Source organism: Coturnix japonica, chromosome Z (assembly GCF_001577835.2).
Source record: "Coturnix japonica isolate 7356 chromosome Z, Coturnix japonica 2.1, whole genome shotgun sequence".
Classification (NCBI taxonomy): domain Eukaryota; kingdom Metazoa; phylum Chordata; class Aves; order Galliformes; family Phasianidae; genus Coturnix; species Coturnix japonica.
This window is the reverse complement of record NC_029547.1, coordinates 53,206,403-53,229,432: the sequence shown is the minus strand read 5'-3', so window position 1 is coordinate 53,229,432 and position 23,030 is coordinate 53,206,403. Positions and strand designations below refer to the sequence as shown.

Genomic DNA, 23,030 nt, shown 5'->3' with positions numbered 1-23,030 from the left:
CACAGAAACAGGCAATTCCAAAATATCAGAAGAAAGTTGGGCAGAAGACCAGTTTGACAGAGTGGGGGTTTTCTCTTTGAAAAAGAAAGTATATGGCCACTGTAAGCAAGGTTTGGTTACTTAGGAGGACTGCAAAGATAATGTTTGCCATGCCGAGAGGAAGTTTGTAACCAAAGCTCAGTTTGAGTTGAAGCTGGCCAATACTGTGAGGGACAACGTAAGAAGTTTTTAAAAGTACATTAGTAGCAAAACATTTTTCCTTTATTAGATGAGGATGATCACCTCACAAGTAATAACACGGAGACACTGATCATGGGCTCCCCCTGGAGCCCTGAGTTATGGATCTGCACCTTCAGTAATTATCAGCTCCACGCCAAATCCAAGTTTATGTGGGATTTGATGCTCACAGGCAGCAGAGGGCAGCGCTTGGCTCTGCTCTGCGTGACTGCGACAGGACCCGAGGGAATGGCATGGAGCTGTCAGGGGAGGGGCAGCTGAGGTAAGGGAAAGGGTCTGCACCAGAGGGCAGTGGGCATGGAATGGGCTGCACAGGGTGTTTGGACAACACTCTCAGACAAAGGATTTTAATTTAGGGTGGTTCTGTGTGGAGCCAGGAGTTGAACTTGGTGATGCTTGTGAGTCCCTTCCTACTCAGAATATTCTGTAGTTCCATGAATTTGTTCTATAGTATCTTTTCTTTCTTTTTGCACCAAAAACACATAAATCTTTGTATTTTCTACTTAGATTGTGAGAACTCATGGGGCCCTGTCTGAGGTGACTCTGCACTGGATCATTGACTGTGATCATACTGAAGATCTGATCTCTACATATGGAAACATAACATTTCATGTTGGCCAAGTGAGAGCGAACATCACAGTACAGGTTTCTCCTGATGATGTTCCTGAACTGGATAAGATATTTTCAGTTTTGATCATCAATGTTTCCAGTGGTCGTCTTGGAAATCATACTAATGCAACATTAACTGTTTTAGCTAATGATGATCCATATGGACTGTTCATCTTTTCCGAGAAAAACAGACCAATCAAAGTTGAGGAAGAAACAAAAAATATTTCTTTGACAATAGTAAGGCTTGGTGGTCTCCTCGGTACAGTAGTGGTAACATACAGAACTCTAAGTGATGATGAAGAATTCGCCTTTCTTCCACCTAATGTTGTTAGAGCAATACAAGGAAAAGATTACATACCCATTTCTGGTTATACAGTCTTTGCTGCCAATGAAAGAGAGACCACTATATCTTTGCCTATTTTAGATGATGATGATCCTGAGAGGTCAGAATCTGTTTTTGTGGAGCTAAACAATACTGTTTTGATTGAAAAAGTGCAGGATCGGCCAAGTAAGTATCTTACGCATGTAAACCAAAACTTTAAGCATGCAAGCTAATACTTAAGCTTCATAGGATAAAATGCAATAATTGAAATCTCAATAAATTTTTACCTCTACCTAACTTCATATAGTTAAGAATTCTATGAGTAGTATATTTTAGAGTATGTCATACTCAGTATGATAATTTGCTGTTTTCTGACAGCATATATTTCTGTTATCGCTATATTTTCTCAGGATTAGCATTTTTTTTGCCTTTTGAATTTGCCTTATATATTGGTTTTGTGCCCTAATAATCATTCACTTGATGATGTTTCTCTAAAGCGTATATTAGGAAATAAATTAGTTCTGCTTGCTGAAGGCCAAAAAAACCTTTTAAAATTTAGGTGGTGTAGAATCACAGATACATGCTGTTTCTATTTAGTGTGCAGAATTTTAGCTTGTTCCTTTATTCTGATAAATTCTGGTCATTATAGCCTGATTTATACTTAAGAGCTGCTTTGACGTGTCTCATTGCTTCCTGCTCACCTACATCCTCCCCAGGATTAATTGTAATTTTAAGGGAAGCTTTACTAATAATTCTGCTGGGAACTGATAGGTTGCTTACATTTCAAAATTCTATTGTCCTATCGACAAATAAATAATTTTGATAATAGCTCACCTCATCTTTATGCCACAGCAGGGTAGACTAATAAGTTTTAAAATAAATAAATAAATAAATAAAATAATTAATTAATTAATTTTGTCAAAATGTTTAACGATTCCTTTGTTAAAGCTAATAGTGTATCACTTGTCTATGAATTTCACAGCAACATATAGGAAACATTTCAGACTTTTTCTTACCAAGTTGTTTTGTTTTTTTTTTTTTCATTTCAGTTGTAAATTCTCCTCGTCTTGGATCAGCGAGTGAGACAATAGCTCATGTAATTATTAATGCCAATGATGATGCTTTTGGAACACTTCAGCTTTCAGCTTCAACTGTGCGAGTTGCTGAAAATTATGTTGGACCAATCATTAATGTTACCAGAACTGGGGGAATTTTTGCAGATGTTTCTGTGAAATTTAAAGCTATGCCAATAACTGCAACAGCAGGTGAGAAACCAGAACAGTAGAAATACATGCTGTGTGTTAAACCAGGCAAGGCATTCTGTATACTTTCACTAACCAAAGCAAACAAATCCAGTCAAATGAAAGAAGTAGGAAAAAAAAAAATGAAGTGTGGTATTTACTGACTGAGCTCAGGAGACAGGAATCCAAGCCCTGTGTGACCATACTTCCCGTTTTAAAAAGCTATGAGTCACCATCACTGAGGAATCTAGCAAGAGAAATAAGGAAAGGAAATGGCTTCTCATTTCCCTAGTAGCTGTTCATATCATCAAGTTGGGAAAACAAACAAACAAACAAACAAAAAACAAAAAATGAAACAAAACAAACAAACAAACAAACAATCCTACAATGGTACTTGTGGGCACTTTCTAGTCCCGCATTTCTATTTAAGCCTATCGCGCATGGCTAATATGAGTTTGTTGGAAGGGAACTAAGAGCTGGAGACTCAGCTGTAAAACAGACAAAACCTAATCAACCTAATCAAAACTCAAGAAGCCCTTTAGTTCTAAAGAAAAGAGATGAAGTTTTGCAGTTGATTCCCAAAGTAGGAAAGCTAGATGAAAAAAAGGAGCAACTTCATGAACTACAGACTCAGGCCTCTCCTAACTCGTCAAACCCACTGTATTTCATCTGTGCTCAAGACTGGGTAGTATCAATATATTTCCAATTATGTTCTAAGGGAGAGCCATTATCTATTATATCTTAGTTGTTAATCAAGCATTTTCAGGGGAAAGTCTGTCTAAATTGAGGTCTGCATGCACACTGTTCCCCTTCAGTAAAATCTGCTTTGACAAAGGTACTTCTGTTTACTTTTATCTCCTGGAATGCCAGACAGCTATCAGAAATCAAACAGAAGTGTCTCAGTACACTTCTCAGACCTTCTCAACTGAACTGAATAATGGACTTCTTGTAATCGCCCTTTGGTCTTACAGTTCAAACTCTGTTTTGGCCAGGCTGAGTTTTAGTTTAATCCATCTAGATATCTAGAAGGCATCAGGAAATGAAAAAGATTATGATCCCTGGCTTTGAAGATTAAAGAATAAAAATAAAAAAACCAGAAGGATATTTGAATGACAGGAAATGCATGTGTCAGCAAAAAAAAAAAAAAAAAAAAGATAAATAGTACTGATTATAAATATTAGTAGTGTTCCATAACAAGCCATAATACTTATAATACTTTAATATTCTTCTGTGATTTTACTGTTGTTGATTTTTTGTTTGATCTACAAATCTAGGAGAGGACTACAGTGTAGCCTCATCAGATGTTGTCTTACTAGAAGGAGAAACAAGTAAAGCTGTGCCAATTTATATAATTAATGATATTAATCCTGAAGTTGAGGAGTCCTTTTATGTTCAGCTGCTGAATCAAACAACAGGTGGAGCCTTGCTTGGATCTTTGACTAGGGCAGTCATAATTATTGAGGCTTCTGATGACCCATTTGGATCTTTTGGTGAGTCTTGCCCATTTTCCCTCTTCTGTTAACAGTTTTACTACAGATTTGTGATTCTGTGAAGACAAAGAGGAGGTCTGGTTGAAAACAGTACAGGACAAAGTAAAATGAACTTACAGTAAAACATATGATGAAGGGGTAATGGTGCCTTAATATGACAAGATGGAATGAACAGTCAGTTAATATATTGTTGTTGGGTTTTTTTTTCCAATTGAATGGGAAATGGATTTTAAAGTCTTCCAACAGAGATGGGTAGTTTTTAAACTTTAAAAAAACAACAATAGAAGAAAGCCCACCTTATACTAAGTTCTGAATCCCTGCAGTACGTTTAAGCCAAAGTGTACATGTGAATATCTGTTTAAATAGTTTAGTCTGTTTGTTTTACTAAGTATTTAAATAAAGCATGCTGTCATGCTAAAAATTTCCTCACTGGAAATCATACCCAGTATGTGTCTTTGAAGAGCTTAGAAATATCTCACAACTTGAGAAAGGATATGGTGGAATAAACTTTCAGGAAGAGAAGTGAAGGCTTAATTTGCATGCTAATTTTCTTAGTAATGAAAATATTAATACTGAAAGCTCAGCTTTTGATTTAGAGTTGATTAACAAAAATGATTTACCCTAATAATCAAGTGAATGAACACTATATACAAATAAGAATGATATTTTTAAATAAACACAGTGACTAATGTAATAGACCTCTCTGTGCTGGACTTTAGTTTTTGAGATCACAGAATTCACTGTGGAGGAGCCTGAATTTGGATCAGTACCCATAGATCTGCCAGTAATCCGCAATGCTGGGACACTTGGTAATGTGACTGTTCACTGGATTGCTACCATTGATGGACATCTTGCTCATGATGACCTGAAGTTTGCTACAGGCAATATTACTTTTGCCCCTGGAGAAACCTTTCAGATGCTTCTGTTGGAAATCCTAGCTGATGATGTTCCAGAAATAGAAGAAGTAAGTCAAGCAATTAAATTGTTCTTGAACAGTATTTGAGTTTTAAATTATTGAAGAAATATGTGTAATGGAAAACAAATGTTCTGGCAGGGAAGTATAGGATGTTCCTCTTACACTCAGCCTGTGATTATTGTTAGAAATACCACAAATTGTTTAGATGCATTAATTGTTTTTCTTTTTTTTTTTTCTTCTTGAGATTGTCCATGTAGTATTAACTCAGGCCTCCAATGGTGGTGCCATTGGGGTAGATGGCATGGCAAAAATTATAATACCTGCCAATGATAATCCTTATGGCACAGTTTTCTTCCATCAATCCTTATATCAAGTCCAGGAGCCACTTGAAAGAAATTTGCTTGCAAACATAACAGTCAGACGAAGGTTTGTACAATGTTTATTTTATTTTAAATTACATTATTTATTTATTTATTTTTTAATTTCATCATTGCCATAAAGTCAAATTTTATGCTCCTCTCATGTAAAGATTTGCATCAATATTTGCGCTGGTTCTCTGATCTGGCAGCTTAACACATTCTCATTTCGTATACACTATTTCTGAAATAGATTTCTGCTTACTAGGAATTACATGAATTAATTAAATGTAATATACATTGAAATATATAACATAAACTTTTTGTACACAATGCATGTGAAGATTCTTTTTATCCATTTAATCATTAGATTATTTAGGCCTGCTCAGTATCCTGCTACTGTGATTTGAACTGAAGGAAAAAATAAGCCAACACTTGCAGAACTGAAATAAAAAAGGGAAACAAGATTTATCATAGAATCACCAAGGTTGGAAAAGACCTAAAAGATCATCCTGTCCAACCATTCATATCTTACTAATAGCTCCCACTAAACCATGTCCCTCAACAAAACATCCAGTCTTTCCTTGAACACTCCCAGGGTTGGTGACTCCACCACCTCCTTGGGCAGTCCATTCCAGTGCCTGACCACGCTTTCTGAGAAGTAATACTTCCTAATGCCCAGCTTGAATCTCCCCTGCCGTAGCTTGAAACCATTCTCTCTGGTCATATCACTAATGACACAAGAGAAGAGGCTGATGTCAAGCTCGCTACAACCTTCCTTCACAAAGTTACAGAGAGCAATAAGGTCTCCCCTGAGCCTCCTCTTCAGGCTGAACATTCCCAGCTCCTTCATCCTCTCCTCATATGTCCTGTGCTCCAGACCCCTCACCAGCTTTGTTGCCCTCCTTTGAACACATTCCAGGGCCTCAATGTCTTGCTTGCAGTGAGGGGCCCAAAACTGGACGCAGTACTTGAGGTGCAGCCTCACCAGTGCTGAGTACAGGGGAACAATCACCTCCCTACTCCTGTTGGCAACACTGTTTCTGATGCAAGCCAGGTTGCCCTTGGCCTTCTTGGCCACTTGGGCACACTGTCAGCTCATGTTCAGCCGAGCATCAATCAGTACCCTCAGGTCCATTTCCTCTACACAGTCTTCCAGCCACTCCGCCCCAAGCCTGTAGCACTGCCCAGGGTTGTTGCAGACAAAGTGCAGGACACGGCATTTGGTCTTGTTGAACCTCATCCCATTGGCTTCAGCCCAGCTCTCCAGCCCGTCCAGATCCCTCTGTAGGGGCTCACTACCCACAGGCAGATCCACACTCCCAGCCAATTTGATGTCATCTGCAAACTTACTGAGGGTTCACTTGATGCCCTCATCCAGATCATCAATAAAGATCATCATAAAGATTGAAGAGGACAGGCCCCAGCACTGACCTCTGGGGAACACCACTTGTGACCGGTCACCAGCTGGATTTAACTCCATTGACCACCACTTTCTGAGCCTGGCCTTTCAGCCAGCCCCTTACCCAGCCAAGAGTGCACCTGTCCAAGCCATGGGCTGCCAGATTCTGCAGAAGAATACTATGGGAGACAGTGTCAAAGGTTTTGCTGAAGTCTAGGTAGACCACATCAACAGCCTTTCCCTCATCCAGTAGATAGGTCACTAGATCATAGAAGGAAATCAGGTTGGTCGAACAGGACCTGCCCTTCATGAACCCGTGCTGGCTAGGCCTGATTCCCCGGTCATCCCGCACATGCCATCTGTGTATGATCTGTTTACATGGGTAGATAGTGATAGAACAAGGGGGAATGGTTTCATACTGACATAGGGGAGGTTTAGGTTGGATATTAGGAGGAAGTTTTTCACTTAGAGGGTGGTGAAGAACTGGAACAGGTTGCCCAAGGAGGTTGTGGATACCTCATCCCTGGAGGCATTCAAGGACAGGCTGGATGTGGCTGTGGGCAGACAGGTTTGGTGGTTGGCGACCCTGCACATAGCAGGGGGGTTGAATCTAAATGATCATTGTGGTCCTTTCCAACCCAGGCCATTCTACGATTCTAATTCTATGATCTTAAAGGAAAGATGACCAGGCTGGACAGCACTGGCTTTATCTTCATTGCCAGTGAAGAGATCTAGCAAGTCCTAAGAAGAACTAATTCCTAGAAAGAAATGTTTACTATTATGCATTCTTAACAGACTATTACACAAGCTATTAAAAATCAAGCCTGCCATCCACAAAGCAAACAAACAAACAAAAGAAACCTCTGAGTTATGTTGATACAAGTTTCAAAGAAATGCATTTTAATCAATTATTTGAAATTTTTCACCTTTTTTTTTTTTTTTTTTTTTCCCTAACTTGTATTCTTAACACAGAAACAGATTATTAGACAGACTTGGTCAACTAACAAGGCTTTCTTTATTATAATGTCTTTTAGTGAGGGAAGATTTGGTCAGCTGCAGATATTCTACAGCACATCTGAGACTGACATTGTAGCTCTAGCTGTCGAGCAAGGTCAGGATATACTGGTGTATTTTGAGTCTCCTGTGCAAGGAATTCCTGACCAACCATCCAAGACCAGAGTGAATGTTTCAGCAGCAAGTGACCCAGTGTACGTCTGTGCAACTCAGTGCCTAAAAGAACAAGCCTGTTCAGCCTTTACATTTTCCAATGCCTCTGGGATTCCTCTCTGCCTTTGGCTGACATCGGGGATCAGTCCTTTAGCTAACGCTTCAGGATTCTGGACCTACAAGAAAAACTTTACTAGTGCATTCACTCTCTTTAGCACACAAGCCATTGCTGGCAGTGATTACCAACCTGTTACAAGACAATGGGCCATAATGGAGGAAGGGGAAGAATTTGCAAATCTCACAGTTACCATACTGCCTGATGATCTGCCGGAACTGGATGAGAAATTCACCATAACCCTTTTGAAAGTTGAACTAGTGAACATTTCAGCCAGCTTAAAAAATCAACCAACTATAGGACAGCCAAATACTTCCACAGTTATCATACTGATGAATGGAGATGCATTTGGAGTATTTAAGATCTACAGCATAAGTCCCAATGCATCGGAGGAGGGCCTGTATGTTGAAGTAGAGGAACGTCCTCAGGCCAGTGTACAGCTAATGATACACAGAACAGAAGGCAGCCTGGGACAGGTAACAGTGCAATGGCATGTAACTGGTGGAACTGCTACCCCAAACGTGGATTTTATAGGTGTTGGTGAGACTCTGGTGTTTGCTGAAGGTGAGGCAAACTTTTGCATTGGTTTCTCTTCTATGGGACTAACAAACAGCAAAAAGAGCCCAAGTACACAATTCTTTGGAAGTTATTACAAGTAACATCTTATTCTTAGGCTTTATGTCCCTGAATGTGCAGGTCATGTGTGCAAAAGAGAATGGTTATACATTACTTTATAGGATTACCTTGCAGAACGCACACAGTGGCACTGAAAAAAAGTGAAAACCATAAGTATCGAAGTGTTTTGTTAGAGAGATATTGTAATGTGCTGCGTTATAGAGATTTCCTTCACATTACATAAGAAATAATAATGCTAAAGAAAGTTGCAAGCAGCAACTGGAAATGAGAAGCAGATCTGTTTGTTGTTTGTTTGTTTGTTAGCCTTCATTCAGAATGGTGGTAATTTTTCATGGCATCTATTTTGAATTCTGAGATCATATTCATTGCATTATGTAGCAATGTACTTAATAAGCACAAGCAAATCACCAGTAGACTTTACTTATGTATCATCCAATGTGATGCATTTAATGATGTATTTTATATTTTCAAAGTCTGAAACAGATATTTTGAAAACAATTTGTAGGAGTGTGGTAAGGATTGTAGCGTGCTAGCTAGCTTGATAATTCATCTAAAAGCAAAAGATGGTTTCTCTTTTTTCTGCTGGCCATGATACTGAGGCTGGCTTGTTATTACATTAGTGGTTAATGAGTTTAGTCATAACTGCTTTTTAATAGACAATGTAGCAGAAAAAAAATATGTACTTTATAAATTGATAGTCTCCTAACTGTAAATCACAGATGGTTTCTGCATGTGTACAATGTAACAGGATTGTGTTGTAAATTTTTTGGATATATGGAGATTAGAGATTGATAGTGTTCCCTACTTTTTTACTATTATTATTCGTTGATACTACCAATAGCAAGGAACTAACATAATGACAGCCCATTTTAATGCATTCTCTGGCATGGTAAATATATTTAAATGTACATATTTGTGCATATGGTTTATCAGAGAGCTTAGGCACTTGCTAATTTAAAAAGAATGGCTTTTCAAAGAAGGGTAACATTCCTCTCTTCTAAGTTAAATTTTAAATTCAGAAAATATGTAATGCAAATAAAGATTTCTGGACATTTAAAAACAATTCCTATATCGTTGATTTCCATACAGTATGATTATCTAATATGATAATTTTGTTGGACTAAAGTGACTGTTCAAAAGTAGATGAATGAAGATTTGTAATGGCAGTCAGTAAATGTCTAGAAGGGTGAATAGGAATGATTCATACAATTCAGTGTTGTTTTTTTCTCATGACTGTTTCCTCTCAAAATGAAATCATTATCTATTTCCAAAGTGATATCCATGTGCACGTGTTTATATGAATTGTTCTCCTTGTAGGTGAAACAAAAAAGATGGTTGTGTTGACCATTTTAGATGACCCAGAGCCAGAAGATAATGAAAGTATCAAAATCAGCCTTATTCACACTGAAGGAGGGAGTCGGATTCTACCCAGTTTTGACACTGTCACAGTGATTATTCTAGCAAGTGATAATGTCGCAGGAGTTATAAGCTTCCATACAGCCTCAAGATCAGTTATTGGTCGTGAAGGTGAGTCTTTAGTGTTGACCATGCTCAGTTCAACATCGGTTTCCATCTTTGTGCCCTCGGTTGATAACAACTCACAGTGACTGTTTCAGATGTTCACATTGAAAATAATTAATATTAGTTGTGTAATAAATTGCAACTTTAAAGCTTTATTCTCTACTTTTTACAAAGATTTCAAAGACGTTTTCTCTTTTTAATTAAAATGCTTTGAGGGTTAAATGTTAAATGGGCAGAATAACCATAATATTCACTTACTGTACAGGAACCATATCAGTCAATACTGATTAACTCAGAAATTATAAGAAATTATTAACATTTTATGATTCATTTCTAATGCTTATGATATTTGCAAGTTCAGACTCATGTAGGACTTAGAGATAATCATAGGCACTTTTTCTGCTTGCATAACATAAAGTCGCAAGACCATGCAAATGTTAGGATAACATATATTCATAGCCAGGGAATTGTTTTAAAAGACTATGTTTTAGTTCTGACTGGTACATACAGCATTTACTATTTATTGCATTTCACAGACCAATATTGCTATGTTTATGTGTGTTTTTTGGACCATTCACATTCTAAGTTTTTCATCTCTTCCAAGTTCCCTCATATTTTTGTATTTCTTTCCAAATGTGAACTAAAAGTGAAAAAAAGTGAGAAGAAAAAGTTTAGATCTGGGTTTTTCTTTTCATTATTTCATTTAGATGTTTTTTATGACAGCTATGAAACAATATGACTGTCTTTCAGAAAGGTCATTTTAGCTGTGTGATATTTGTTTTTGACTTCTCATTTTTATAACTGTTACGGAGGAAACCCAGTATTGTTGCATTTTTTCCTTTATTCCTAGGAGAACAATTGCAATTCCATATTGTAAGAACTGCTCCAGGACTTGGAAATGTTACAGTTGAGTGGAAGATAGTGGGGCATAATGTAAAACAAAATTTTGAAACCTATTCCGGGATACTTTTTTTTGCTGAGGTAAGTCCATAAGCAATGTTGACATCTACGTGAAAATACCATAATTGTAGCTGGGTGGAGAAAATAATGCAATTTTTTAATAATCTTTGCTTCTTTATCTGATCATTTATTTGCTTTCTTACTCTTGGACTTCCAAGCTAGAGTGAACTTACAGTTCTTGATACTTTTACCTTAACATTTCTTGAAGGTGTTTTTAGAAATACATGTCATATTTACGTTAGTTGTGTTTTATATCTATATAATACACATTTGCATATATATATATGCACAACACACACACATATATATATACACACGCAATAATAACAATTCAATTTAATATTAAATAGGGATCGTTGAATACAACATTATATGTTCATCTGCTGGATGACCATATTCCTGAGGAAAAAGAAGAATACCAAATCATCTTGTACAACGTCAAAACAGAAGGTAGTGCAGAACTATGCCTGGTACATCTTTAAAATACTATTTAAAAATGTAATATTTTCATGTTTATTAATTCATTTTGGAGGTGTAGGACTAAACAAACTGCAACTAGTGCAAAGTATGGAAAGTTCATTAATATTTTATTAAAAGAAGCTTGATTTATGTTTTTTTTTTTTAATTTGTGGGTTTTTTTTTAATCCGGATTTAACTCCACCTATTCAATTCATTGGTCAGTTACTTTCCTTTAACTGAATGCCAGCTTGAGTTTTCTGATACGTGACGCATAGTGTTACCATGAAATACGAAGATATTTTTATCTTTAAAGACAGTTTGGTTGTTTTATCTCACTGATTTGTTTCTGAATTTAATGCAGTAAGAATATTTTATTTTTGCGTAGTGAGAAATGAAGCATGGAACTCCATCCCTTCTGTAATACCCTTTGTCAAACTGAAATTAATGTCCAAACACCAAAAAAATTTGGTATGGTACTGTTGCTCCTCGTTGACTCACTAACATCCTAGAGTCGTGTGACCATTGTAAACAAACAGGATTATCATAATTATTTATCAAGGCACTATTTAGTAATGGGAGTAATTTTGTGATTGGGAGGTAGAACACCTTTTTTAATCTTTTAAGGTTTCCCAGTAAGTCCTGGGAAATTTTTCTTTTTAAAATAGAGCATACTTAGAGAAGTTGTTAGTGCTGTCCTATTAAATTTTCTAATTTCTTAATAAATTGTTGACTCTTTATGCTTGGTATGCATACAATTTCTGATGAGACTGCATGTTCCTATATTTGTTATAAAAAGTAAATATATATGCATATATAGGTCTCACATAATCCATAAGCTTCACTGAGCTTTGTTATTATTTTTGGATGGCTGCTGGCTGTCATTTGAATGTAATATCAATAATGGTAAAAGAAAAAAAAATAATCTTCACACTTTATTCACTGAAGTTTGTTGATTCTCTTGCAGGAGTTTCTCCTACAGGCGCTGCTGCTTTGGATAGTCAAGGATACGAAGCTGTCCTAACAGTAGAAGCTAGTGATGAACCACATGGAGTTCTGAATTTTGCTTCCCCATCCAGGGTAGTTTTAAGTCCAGAGGAAAACAAAACAATTCAGCTCTTTATTAACAGAGAATTTGGATCCCTAGGTCTGTATAATAACTCTAAGAGAAAGGAAGTTTTGTTTTAATAATCATTGGGCAAATAGCAGTCATAATAATGAGGCTGTAATGTTTGGAAAAGGTTTGGATTTCGTTAATAAGTTCATAATGTCAACACTTCTTATTGTGGGCTCAGAAACTAGATATTAGCCAAAACTGTAGCCATAACCCTCATTTATACAGCAAGGAATCTGAAAGCTGTGGCATATGCAAGATATATTACTAAGTTCAGATAGTCATCATTATTTATTTATTATAAAAGACTCTTTTATCCCTTATATGTTATTTCACATAAAGTAGGTTTTATTTTCATACGCCATTTAATCTTTAGGACCATTCTTTTAATGTTTACTACTTGATTTACTCTGACTTTATTCTAAAATTGTTTAACTGTTACATTTAGTAATACTTATGTGTGTCCCCTGATTTTGATTTTTTGTTTAAGTTTAAGTCAATCTGACTGGGAAACAAGGTAGATTTAGTAAGATGTATTTCTGACCACTGTTTTTAGAGCTTTTCATTGGTAAAAGCCACTCCTGAAAGGTATCTTTGGTGCAAAAGCTGGCATTAATAATACATGAGGTGTCTCATTTAGTAGCACTTCAGCAATATTTATATCTGCAGAACTTCAAATGTCTGAATATACTTAGTCCTGTTGACTTTTAAATTTTGTTCCACATGCCAGCAAAGGCCAGATTGAAAGCACATTGATACAGTACGAAAAGCTCAAATGTATTTGGATTAATCTTTTATTCCTTCTGTTTTGCAGTTTGTCTATTTATTTCTTTTGGATGAGGAATTGATTTCTTGTCAATATCGATTCCAGTGAGTATTGTATATGAATTTAATTATTATTTTTTTCTTTCACAAACTTAACAGGTACTATCAATGTTACATATGCCACAGTTACAGGACTGGACTCTGTAAGTAATCAGACAGAACCAACCTTGGCTGAACCTGGAGATGATTATATACCTGCTTCTGGCTCACTGATTTTAGAAGAAGGAGAAACATCAGCTGCCATAAATATTACTATTCTAGAGGTAAGCTCTAACCTTTTTCTTTCTATACTTCAACAAAGGAATAGTTTGGAAACTAAGGCTTAAAGCCTATATATTACTAGAAGCTATGTACTCTATTTCATTGTCATTTAGAAAAATGGTTTCAGTCTTAACATTAAGAACACAGGAGAACACATCAGTCACAGAAAGCAGCTACACCTCTGTATAAATGAAATAAAGCTGTCTCATTAAAGTTTTACTAATTATCTGTTATTATTTGTTACTACCTAAAACAGTGTGCTTTGCTGAATACATGCTTTTACTTTCTTAGTATTTGAGATGTATGCCTCTAACATTGGGCTGAAATTAATTTGCGAGAGTAGTTTAATGCCACTGTAGGATCTTTTCATGAGATACAAAGTCTTACTTCTTAATTGCTTCACAAGAATCAGTTTTACACCCAATAAAATCTTTTTTTTCAGGAAAATAGAATAATAAATGAATTCTGTTGTCAGTGTGATATTTGAGACTTCAAACATGTTGTTTCTTTGTTAGCTTATGTGAGTTTCTTAAAGAAAAATGAAAGGAGCATGTATTGCATTTGTGTTTTGAAGGATGATATACCAGAAGTGCAAGAATTCTTCTTGGTTAATTTAACTTCAGTGGAACTCATCATGAACCACTCAATTTCATCCCCACCGAGGCTGGGTAAGTCATCTTATATAAAACTGTATTTTTTCCTTTTTTATGCCTTATGTGATTTGGGGAAATTATCATTATTTCACTTACTTACCAACTATGCCCAAGATAAAACAGGGTAATCTGAAATGAACATTGTAGAATATAAAATATATTCATTATTATACTCATTTCCTCCATAGGCTATGGGGAAAAAATAAAATAATTTTCATAGAGGAGTTACTAATTATCAGTTGGAAAGCACAATTACCTGAAATGTTTAATGTCAGTGTCTTCATCTGATTTTTATTTACAAAGTACCTAACAAAAATGTAAATAAATAAATAAATAAATAACTTAATTTAGCTATCCTGTTCACTCCTTTGAAAATCTCTTTTAATTCCTCTTTTTACCTTTTAATTTAGGAACCATGTCCTATGGTTTTCTTATTGTTTCAGTGATCTTTATATGTCATTTAATTCCTCATTTTTCTGCTTCTGAGTTCAGTGAATAGTTGTCATTGACTTAAGGACAGTTGGACTATCCTATGATACTGGAGACTATTTATATTCTTTCAAATGTCTTCTTTGACTCTTTTCCTTTCTCTTTGCATGCTTATAGAAGTGACTGAGTTAATTCGTTACAGATTGAAAGGTAACTTTCAAAACTTGTAGCTGTTTTGTAGTTAATGAGCTCTGACTATTTGAGCCTAAAATGTTAAAGGAGTAGGAGGGTAGGAAGTAGGATCAAAGGAAGGTTGGGATGCCAGGCATGGAGTAATAGGTGTAATGTTGATGACAAACTATTAGAGATCCAAGGTGAACAGATCTGCTTTCAAAGTGATAAGACAAAATGTGGGTTAAAAGTCACACAGAAATGCTGGTAATTGCTAGAAAATCCCTCAAGATTTCTACAGCTCATTATTATTTTTGCTGTCGTTGTAGAGCTATCACTCATCTTCATCTCTGCCTTATACTGACAGGTTTAGATTCATGACAATGACCTACTTTTAATTGTTCTATCTGAACTGATTAAAGTCTTTCCTATGGATTTGAATATAGTATGTATCCTGCAGACTCAGTGAAGTCAGTTTGATTTTAGAAAATAAAAAAAAAAATTAAAAGTTTATAAAAAGTGAGTTGAAATAAATTAAGGTTATCATGTGGTGCTGTTATCTGAACGAATTAAGCCTATGAATTAAGGCTTTTGGGGTTTTTTTTTGGTTTTTTTTTTTTTTCAGAATAAAATTCTGACTGCTCTGGAGCCAGTGAACAATAACCTATTATTCAGTGTTTTCACACTGTGATACATTCAGTTATTATGTCAGGATTATTGTAAAGACATAAATCTCCTTATGAAGCAATAGAGATTTTGAATACATAAATAGACATCAAATAAATCAGTATTTCTTTATTTTGTGAGGTGTGTGTCATTAAGGTGTATAATGAGGTACTGAAGCATGAATAGAAAATGAAATAATTTATTTTACTCAATTACTCTCTCATACTCAGAATAGCACAGTCTATGAAATGTTGGATCTCATCATAATAAATACATACAATGAAAGCAAATTAAGATTCTCTAAGAAATTTTTAGTATTTCCAAGTGTTTATGTGCTGTGTTTGCTGAATTTTCTTTAGTCATTACTTTTTCATATGTAACAGTTCTAATTTGAGGCAAGATATTACAGTCCAAGTAGGAAGGACTCTTTCTTTGAGCCTTTCCAGTCATATTTCTCTACTCCTGTTCACTCCTCCATACTTTGGAAATCATTGTGAAATTGGTAGAGATTGAAGATAGACTTCTGTTAATTCCTGAAAATATTGAAGCTTTACTTCATTGTTCTTTCATTTTTGTAATTCTGTTTTGCCTTTTAGATGTGGAAGGTTTAGCGTCTCAAATAATTATTGATGCTAATGATGGAGTAAGAGGAGTAATTGAATGGGAAGGTACCAGGTAAGTTTTATCTTCCTTAAGAACTCATTGAGCCTATAAGAGATTAGAGTTGCCCATTTTTTTTTTATTATTTTTTTTTAGGTTAATGGTAAAACTCCTGTTAAAAAATAAACGCCATCATTCGGTTGATTAGAAATAGAGTAGAAGATTTCCACACTGCAAGCAAACATTTACTGTATGTTTGCTCAGAATTCTTTTGCTACTTTCCTACTTTCTTGCTTTCACTGTTGTCCTCTAATATAGGGAATTTGCTTGCAGCAGTTGTTCCAGCTTCTCTGCTTGTGTAAGCATACATTCTTGAACTTCCCAGATCTTTTCATTAGACTAATTTATAGCAGCTGGAAAGAATGCAGGCATGAACATAAGCTGTGTATAGATAGATTTCCTTAATCTCCTACATAGTTACCAGTAAAAACACACCACCTTAATTCAATTTACGTAATAAATAAAGGTTAAAAGGTTATATTAGACAGCTATAGTGTAGGGAGTCGTTCAGAATCTAATTCAAAAGAACATAGTGAATACTGAGACTTTTTCTTGCTTTTTATTTTAGTTTTGAAGTTAGTGAATCTCATGGGAATCTGACAATAATGGCTTACCGAAACAGAGGATCATACGGCAATGTGTCTGTATTTTTTTATGCCCAAAATTTGGAGGCCCAGCTGGGTTTGGATTTTTATGTGACCTCAAGGGTAAGCAGTAAACTCTAATAATTTTCATTCCTACAGCTTTTTTACTCTCTACTGAATTATTCTGGTGAATGCAGCTACATATTTCAAGTTTCAATTACTTTGAACAAAAAGACATAAAATAAAATAAAAAATTCTTTATTTAAAAAAAAAAAAAATCAGTATAAGCACAATGTAAACTTCCAAATATCCATCTCAAATTTAACTTTGCTTAGACATGAAAGCCTTTTTACAATTGAACTTTCAAAGCAAATTACTCTTGTTTGTCCTAGTTCTGTAATGTGCCGTAATTCTATATATTTTAATCAATTCATCGGGGACAGGGAGAGCTGGTTCTTCACATGCCTTCTTTTCTGTTAAATAGAATTCTGTTTCCCATACTGTAAAAATTCTGTGTGGTATTGCCTGCTGTAAGTATTCAATGCTTTGTGTGTTTCAATAATAGACACTTTTTTTTGCTGATGGAGAGAAGAATAAGTCTATTGATGTCATGATTTTTGATGATGATATTCCAGAAGGTGATGAGAAGTTCCAGTTAATCTTAACAAATCCTTCTTTGGGGCTGGAATTAGGGGAGAATACAACAGGTAAATCTTAATGTCCTCATTCTTTGAAATTCTACAGCAATCATTTTGATTTCATTTTTCTGAATAATCACATTTTCACAATCACTATTGCCCTATTGCCCTGCTATGGTGAATATACTCCTCTGGAGGCCTCTAGCTCCTCCTGTTTATTAACCATACTGCATGCACTGAGGTGTAAAGGCACCTCAGCTGGGCTAACTTTAAGGGTGGGAGAAGCCCTTATACCCTCTTGACCATACTCAGCTATTTCCATAGTAACCAAACTCACACCAGCCCTTCTGAAATGGTATGTCATTCTCCTCCTTCACAAAGACACAAGATGGAGAGGTCTTGCAATCACATTCCTCTCCCACAAGCACTGGAATTTTACATTCAGGTTCCTTTTTAGTGACCCTGTTTTCGGCCTTGCCCTGCCCTAATTCATTCTTTGGTTGAAGCACTGCCTGTGAACCCTGCCAGTTCCCATTGTAAAAACCCATCTCTTCCAGTGGAACAGCACTGTGCCTTTATGGCCAACAGGTCCAATGGCAAACTGGTGTGGTTGGTAGGGCGAGAGATGTTCTCCTCCCTCTCTGCTTTGCCCTGGTGAGACCACATCTGGAATATTGTGTCCAGTTCTGGGCCCCTCAGTTCAAGAAGGACAGGGAACTGCTTGAGAGAGTCCAACACAAAGCCACCAAGATGATTAAGGAATCAGAGCACCTCCCTTATGAGAAAAGGTTGAGGGAATTGGGTCTCTTTAGCTCAGAGGAAACTGAGGGGTGACCTCACTGATGTATATAAATGTGTAAAGGGTGAGTGTCAAGAGGATGGACCCAGGCTCTTAGTGACATCTAATGATAGGACAAGGGGCAACAGGTACAAGCTGGAACACGGGAGGTTTCACATAAATATGAGAAAAAAACTTCATGGTGAGGGTAACAGAACACTGGAACAGTCTGCCCAGAGAAGCTGTGTGACGTTCTGTGGTTCTGTGAATTTTTAAGAATTTTCTAATGAAATCCAGGAAATTAACTTTTTAATGTAAAATAAGGTATCAGAAAGCAAGAAACTGCCTCACTAAACTGAGGCTTTTTTAGATTTTTTATAATCCTTTTCTAGGAGAGGCAATATTCTTCCCACATGGACATCTTCCTAGTTAAAGTGAAATGCCTGCTTATTCCCTTCAGGTTCATATGGACATATAGGCATAATATAGACACTAAGGGGAGAATACATGTGAAGGAATATTTGAATTTATATTATGTATGATGTTAGTATATGATTATATTTTACTATTCTAATTAAACAATATTTTTACTGTTTATTTCTTAAAAGCTACAATCACTATATTTGCCAATGATGACGGCCATGGAGTTTTGTCATTCAATAACAGTGATCACTTCTTCTTGAGAGAGCAAACAGCCATCCATCTGATGGAAAGTGTTGCAGTATTGAATATTATTAGAGAACCTCCTCAGGGAATATTTGGTACTGTGACTGTTCAGTATCTTGTAAGTGAAATTAATTCTTCAGAGCCATCAGTGGATTTGACTCCTTCTCAAGGATACATTGTGCTGGAAGAGGGAGTCAGATTGAAGGTAATATGCTAGTTATTACTAAAAAACATGAAGGAGGCTTTTTTGAGTTTGTTGGAAAGATTTAAAAAGTATCTGAGCTTTGTCTTCTTTTTTTCTTTTTCATCATTTTTCCTTCATTCACAAAGCACATCGATTCATGAGCTGGTACTAATTTCTTGTCATTATCTTATGTGGAAGAGCATGAAAATTAAATGGGTTCATCTTTAGATATTTCTTCTTAATACTCACTAAGTATGATTTATTGTGAAAGTAAACAGGAATTTAAAACACTGCAAATTCTCTATTATTTCCAAGTGCGTCATTACCAGCTTTTTATTCTATATGATAAAGATATGTGTGTCTCTGTAATTTTAACTTGTTCAGGTAAAAATTGGGGGATAAGCCCCAAATTAAAGTGAAACATCCAACTTTCTCTAGATTGTTTTTTGTTAACTTGTGGCTACCTTGAATTCTCCTGTACAATTGTGGAAGAGAAAGAAGGAAGCACTGAGAGGAGAAAATACTTCAAATATCCTTTTCCCTTTTCCCTGCACTAATACCAGGATTTTCTTATTTCCCTAGAGATAATTTAGCTTCCAACAAAACTAAATTAAAACCATCTTAACCAAGTTACGCTAATAACTGAAAGGTGATTGTAAACTACCAAGTATTGAGCAATTGGGGAAAAAAAAAAAAAAAAAAAAAAAAAGAATCAAAATTTAAAATTGAATTTCAGAGTGTTGTAGGATTTGAAGAGAGAAAAGAAAAAAAAAAAATAAATATGGAGTTATCCCAATGGAAGCCATCTATTCTTACTGCACTTACCTGTCCAGATTTGTCAACAGTTATTCTCTTGTGTGTGCTATTCAGAGACTAAAGTGAGAGAAATAAAAAGTGTCATGTCTCAGTAACATTGTATACTTGGTTTTTGTTGCCAGACACTGCATATTTCTGCAATACTAGATGAAGAACCAGAAATGGATGAGCACTTTGTTGTCACCCTGTTCAATCCAACTGGAGGAGCCAGATTAGGCACAAGAGTGGAAACTATGATTACTGTTTTACAGAACCAGGCTCCTCTAGGGCTTTTCAGCATCTATCCAGTTTCTAATAGGTACTGTAAACAGATTGAGTAAAAACGAGTTTCTCATATTCAAAAGAGATGATATGTCTTTAAAATTTTGTTTTTATTAATTGTATTAAAGAAGTTCAGCAACCTAATTTTAAAGCATTTGTTACTTTGAAACTATTTGTAACTATTACTGCTAAACAAAAGGGAAATACTTTAAAAGGTTTGTGAATTCAGATATATATATTTTTTTTCATATATCAGTACTTAATTATTGCCTGTACATTCCACTAGTAGTCTACTAGTAGCCATGCTAAGAGCCCCAGATGTGAAGTTATGCCTTGGAAGTCATACATTTTATAATTTAAATACATTTTTTCAGCCTGTATAAAGTACAGTTTTAGTGAAGGATGTTTTTCAGAAGCAAATGGTCTGCATGGAATCACCGTTTTAAAAAATCATTCAGCTTCAACCATGCAGATAGTATAGTACATTTCAGACTACAGAAAAATCTGGTTGCATTGCCTATGATTTTGCCAAAGCATTAGGATAAGAAACAGTGGGCAATCCTAACTGATGTATCTGGAACTGCTCTTTAAAAATCTTATTTTACATTATATTATGAAAATAATTCTTCCTCTCTCTCTCTCTCTCTCTCTCTCTCTTTTTATTTATTTATTTATTTATTATTATGGTTTTCAAATTTAGGACAAATTTCCTTATAATTGAAGAAGCCAATACAACAGCTTATTTAAAAGTTTCACGGACTAATGGGCTCAACACATCTGTGAGCGTTGAGTGGGAGACACAGTCAATCACTGCATTTGGCATCAGTACGTTCACTTTATGGAGAATGTCTGTTGAATTTGTCAAAATAGTGATAATAAGAAACTAACCACACACAGGACTGATTAAATGGTTATGTTCTTTGAGTATGTAGAGTTTCATTACATAAAATGGCTCAGCTGCTTAAGAGTCACCCTGTCATCAGCCTCTTCTGCCACAGTTTCAGTAATATCTTCACTGATAATATGAGCAGCACTGTCAATACACTTTAAAAAATATGTATAGATTTTTATTTACTACTTGTAACTTATGATTTTTCTAACTTACTATAAATGACATGCTTTACGTACCCGTGACATAGTATTACCTTGAATAAAGGCTGTGACATGCTTTTCTGTCTTACATGTGCCTACTGTAGCAGTGTGCCTTCTGCGATGCATTTGTGGGGGGCTATCATTTAACGACCACTTTAAGTTTCATATCATCATAGTATCATAGTCTCATGCAGGTTGGAAGGGACCTTAGAGATCATCGAGTCCAACACCCGGGATTCGAGCCTCTGTGTAGCAGAGCGGCTTTTTTGCTGTAAGCCAGCCGAACAGCGTTAGCAATTTAAGAACCTTAGTGGCATGACTGCCTGGTTACTGACAAAGAAGATGAGAAGAAAATGTGAACATCTTGTAGTTTCTCTGTTAGTTTTTTCACTACTTGCTATGTAACTAATCTTCTTAGTGTCATTCCAAAATGAATCATTGTGAGTCAGACTTGCATTGCACATGGACCACTACTATATAGTTATAACAAATGAAAAATAAATTTACTGATTAACTCTGATTATATTATCAGCGTTATACCGTTTCTATGCATTAAAACAAGTACTAAGACACTTAATACTGGTTTTGGCAGAAGACACGGGATTGGAAAGAACTTCAAGTGTAAGCTAATAGTAAACAGTGTTTTCTTTTACTGTGTTGCAGAGGATGGAATCAGCGTCCTGTCTGTTCTGCAAAGTTTTGTGGAAGAGACGGTGTCTGATTGGTGTTTCTTTATCTCGGGAGAAGTCTTGTATGGTGTTCTTTTGCATGTGCCTCCAGCTACATTTTCTACTGTCTACCAGTGGAAAGGAGTGTTTATTCCTGTTCAGGTAAATGCTGGTTTCCAAACACTTTGGTATTTGATGCTAGTGAATAAGGAATAAATTCACACATATATATATGTATATTTATATTTTTTTATTTTTTTAAAAAAATATTATTATTATTCCTCTCAAAGAATTTCACGATGTGGAATCCTAAAAGCTGCATGTCTTACCAAATCAGAGGTTCTTCCTACATTGTGATTAGCCATGGAGGAGATGGACAGGGAGCTTCCGACAACAGTGTGTATACATTCATGCCTGGACGCAGATTATTGTGGGTAAATCTATTTAACTTATAAAATCATAACATAGTATAGATTATCCAGGACCTTGGATAATAAAAAAAAAAAACAAAAAAAAAACCATTCTATGAGCTGAAATAATTTGGGATTTCTGAAGCACTAGATGACATTAATAAGTATATTTGTATATACTTATGTACACATATATATCCATCTATCAATATATATGTATACACACACGCACACACTTATTTGTATATTTATGTATACAAACAAACAATCACCCTTTTTTTTTTTTTTTTGGCAAATTTTTCTCACAGATGCAGACACTGTCTGTTCTGGATACCAGACATGTGAAACATTTTGCTGTGAAGGATGAAGACTATTTGATTATTGTGAGCCATCCAACTAGTTCCAATTCCATCCAGGTTTGGAAATTCTTCAGTTTTCTCTGGCTCTGATGTGGGTAGTTTGTTTATTTGGAGAAATGAAAGCACAACAGTAAATCTATAAGCATATATTTCAAAGAACTTACTTCTGATTCTATCATAAATTGATAAGATTGTTCTTAGGCTTGTTTGTATGCATGAATACTCATCATGAGCATATTATTTACATCTGTTTTTACTGCTAGTATTATTTCTTTTTTAAAATTTAGCATCTACACTGTACGGGACAAAAATATGTTATGAAAGTAAAACTGTGTATCCTAGGTGCAGTTACAGCTGCTTATCAGAG

At 35.6% G+C, this 23,030-nt stretch overlaps 1 protein-coding gene across 2 annotated transcripts in view; it reads left to right on the top strand.

Moving 5' to 3' along the window:
• ADGRV1 (adhesion G protein-coupled receptor V1) overlaps window positions 1-23,030 on the top strand; it is a 248,806-nt gene that overhangs the window by 48,002 nt on the left and 177,774 nt on the right. For both annotated transcript variants that reach the window (XM_032441289.1, XM_032441288.1), the window contains 21 exons: window positions 745-1,354; window positions 2,218-2,433; window positions 3,684-3,899; window positions 4,619-4,863; window positions 5,060-5,241; window positions 7,608-8,419; window positions 9,809-10,018; window positions 10,863-10,993; window positions 11,323-11,422; window positions 12,396-12,575; window positions 13,467-13,630; window positions 14,203-14,296; window positions 16,144-16,222; window positions 16,776-16,914; window positions 17,357-17,498; window positions 18,816-19,078; window positions 19,996-20,171; window positions 20,835-20,959; window positions 21,890-22,056; window positions 22,185-22,328; window positions 22,613-22,720. In XM_032441289.1, the coding sequence (XP_032297180.1) occupies window positions 745-1,354; window positions 2,218-2,433; window positions 3,684-3,899; window positions 4,619-4,863; window positions 5,060-5,241; window positions 7,608-8,419; window positions 9,809-10,018; window positions 10,863-10,993; window positions 11,323-11,422; window positions 12,396-12,575; window positions 13,467-13,630; window positions 14,203-14,296; window positions 16,144-16,222; window positions 16,776-16,914; window positions 17,357-17,498; window positions 18,816-19,078; window positions 19,996-20,171; window positions 20,835-20,959; window positions 21,890-22,056; window positions 22,185-22,328; window positions 22,613-22,720 (4,503 nt within the window). The remainder of the gene's footprint in view (window positions 1-744; window positions 1,355-2,217; window positions 2,434-3,683; window positions 3,900-4,618; window positions 4,864-5,059; window positions 5,242-7,607; window positions 8,420-9,808; window positions 10,019-10,862; window positions 10,994-11,322; window positions 11,423-12,395; window positions 12,576-13,466; window positions 13,631-14,202; window positions 14,297-16,143; window positions 16,223-16,775; window positions 16,915-17,356; window positions 17,499-18,815; window positions 19,079-19,995; window positions 20,172-20,834; window positions 20,960-21,889; window positions 22,057-22,184; window positions 22,329-22,612; window positions 22,721-23,030) is intronic.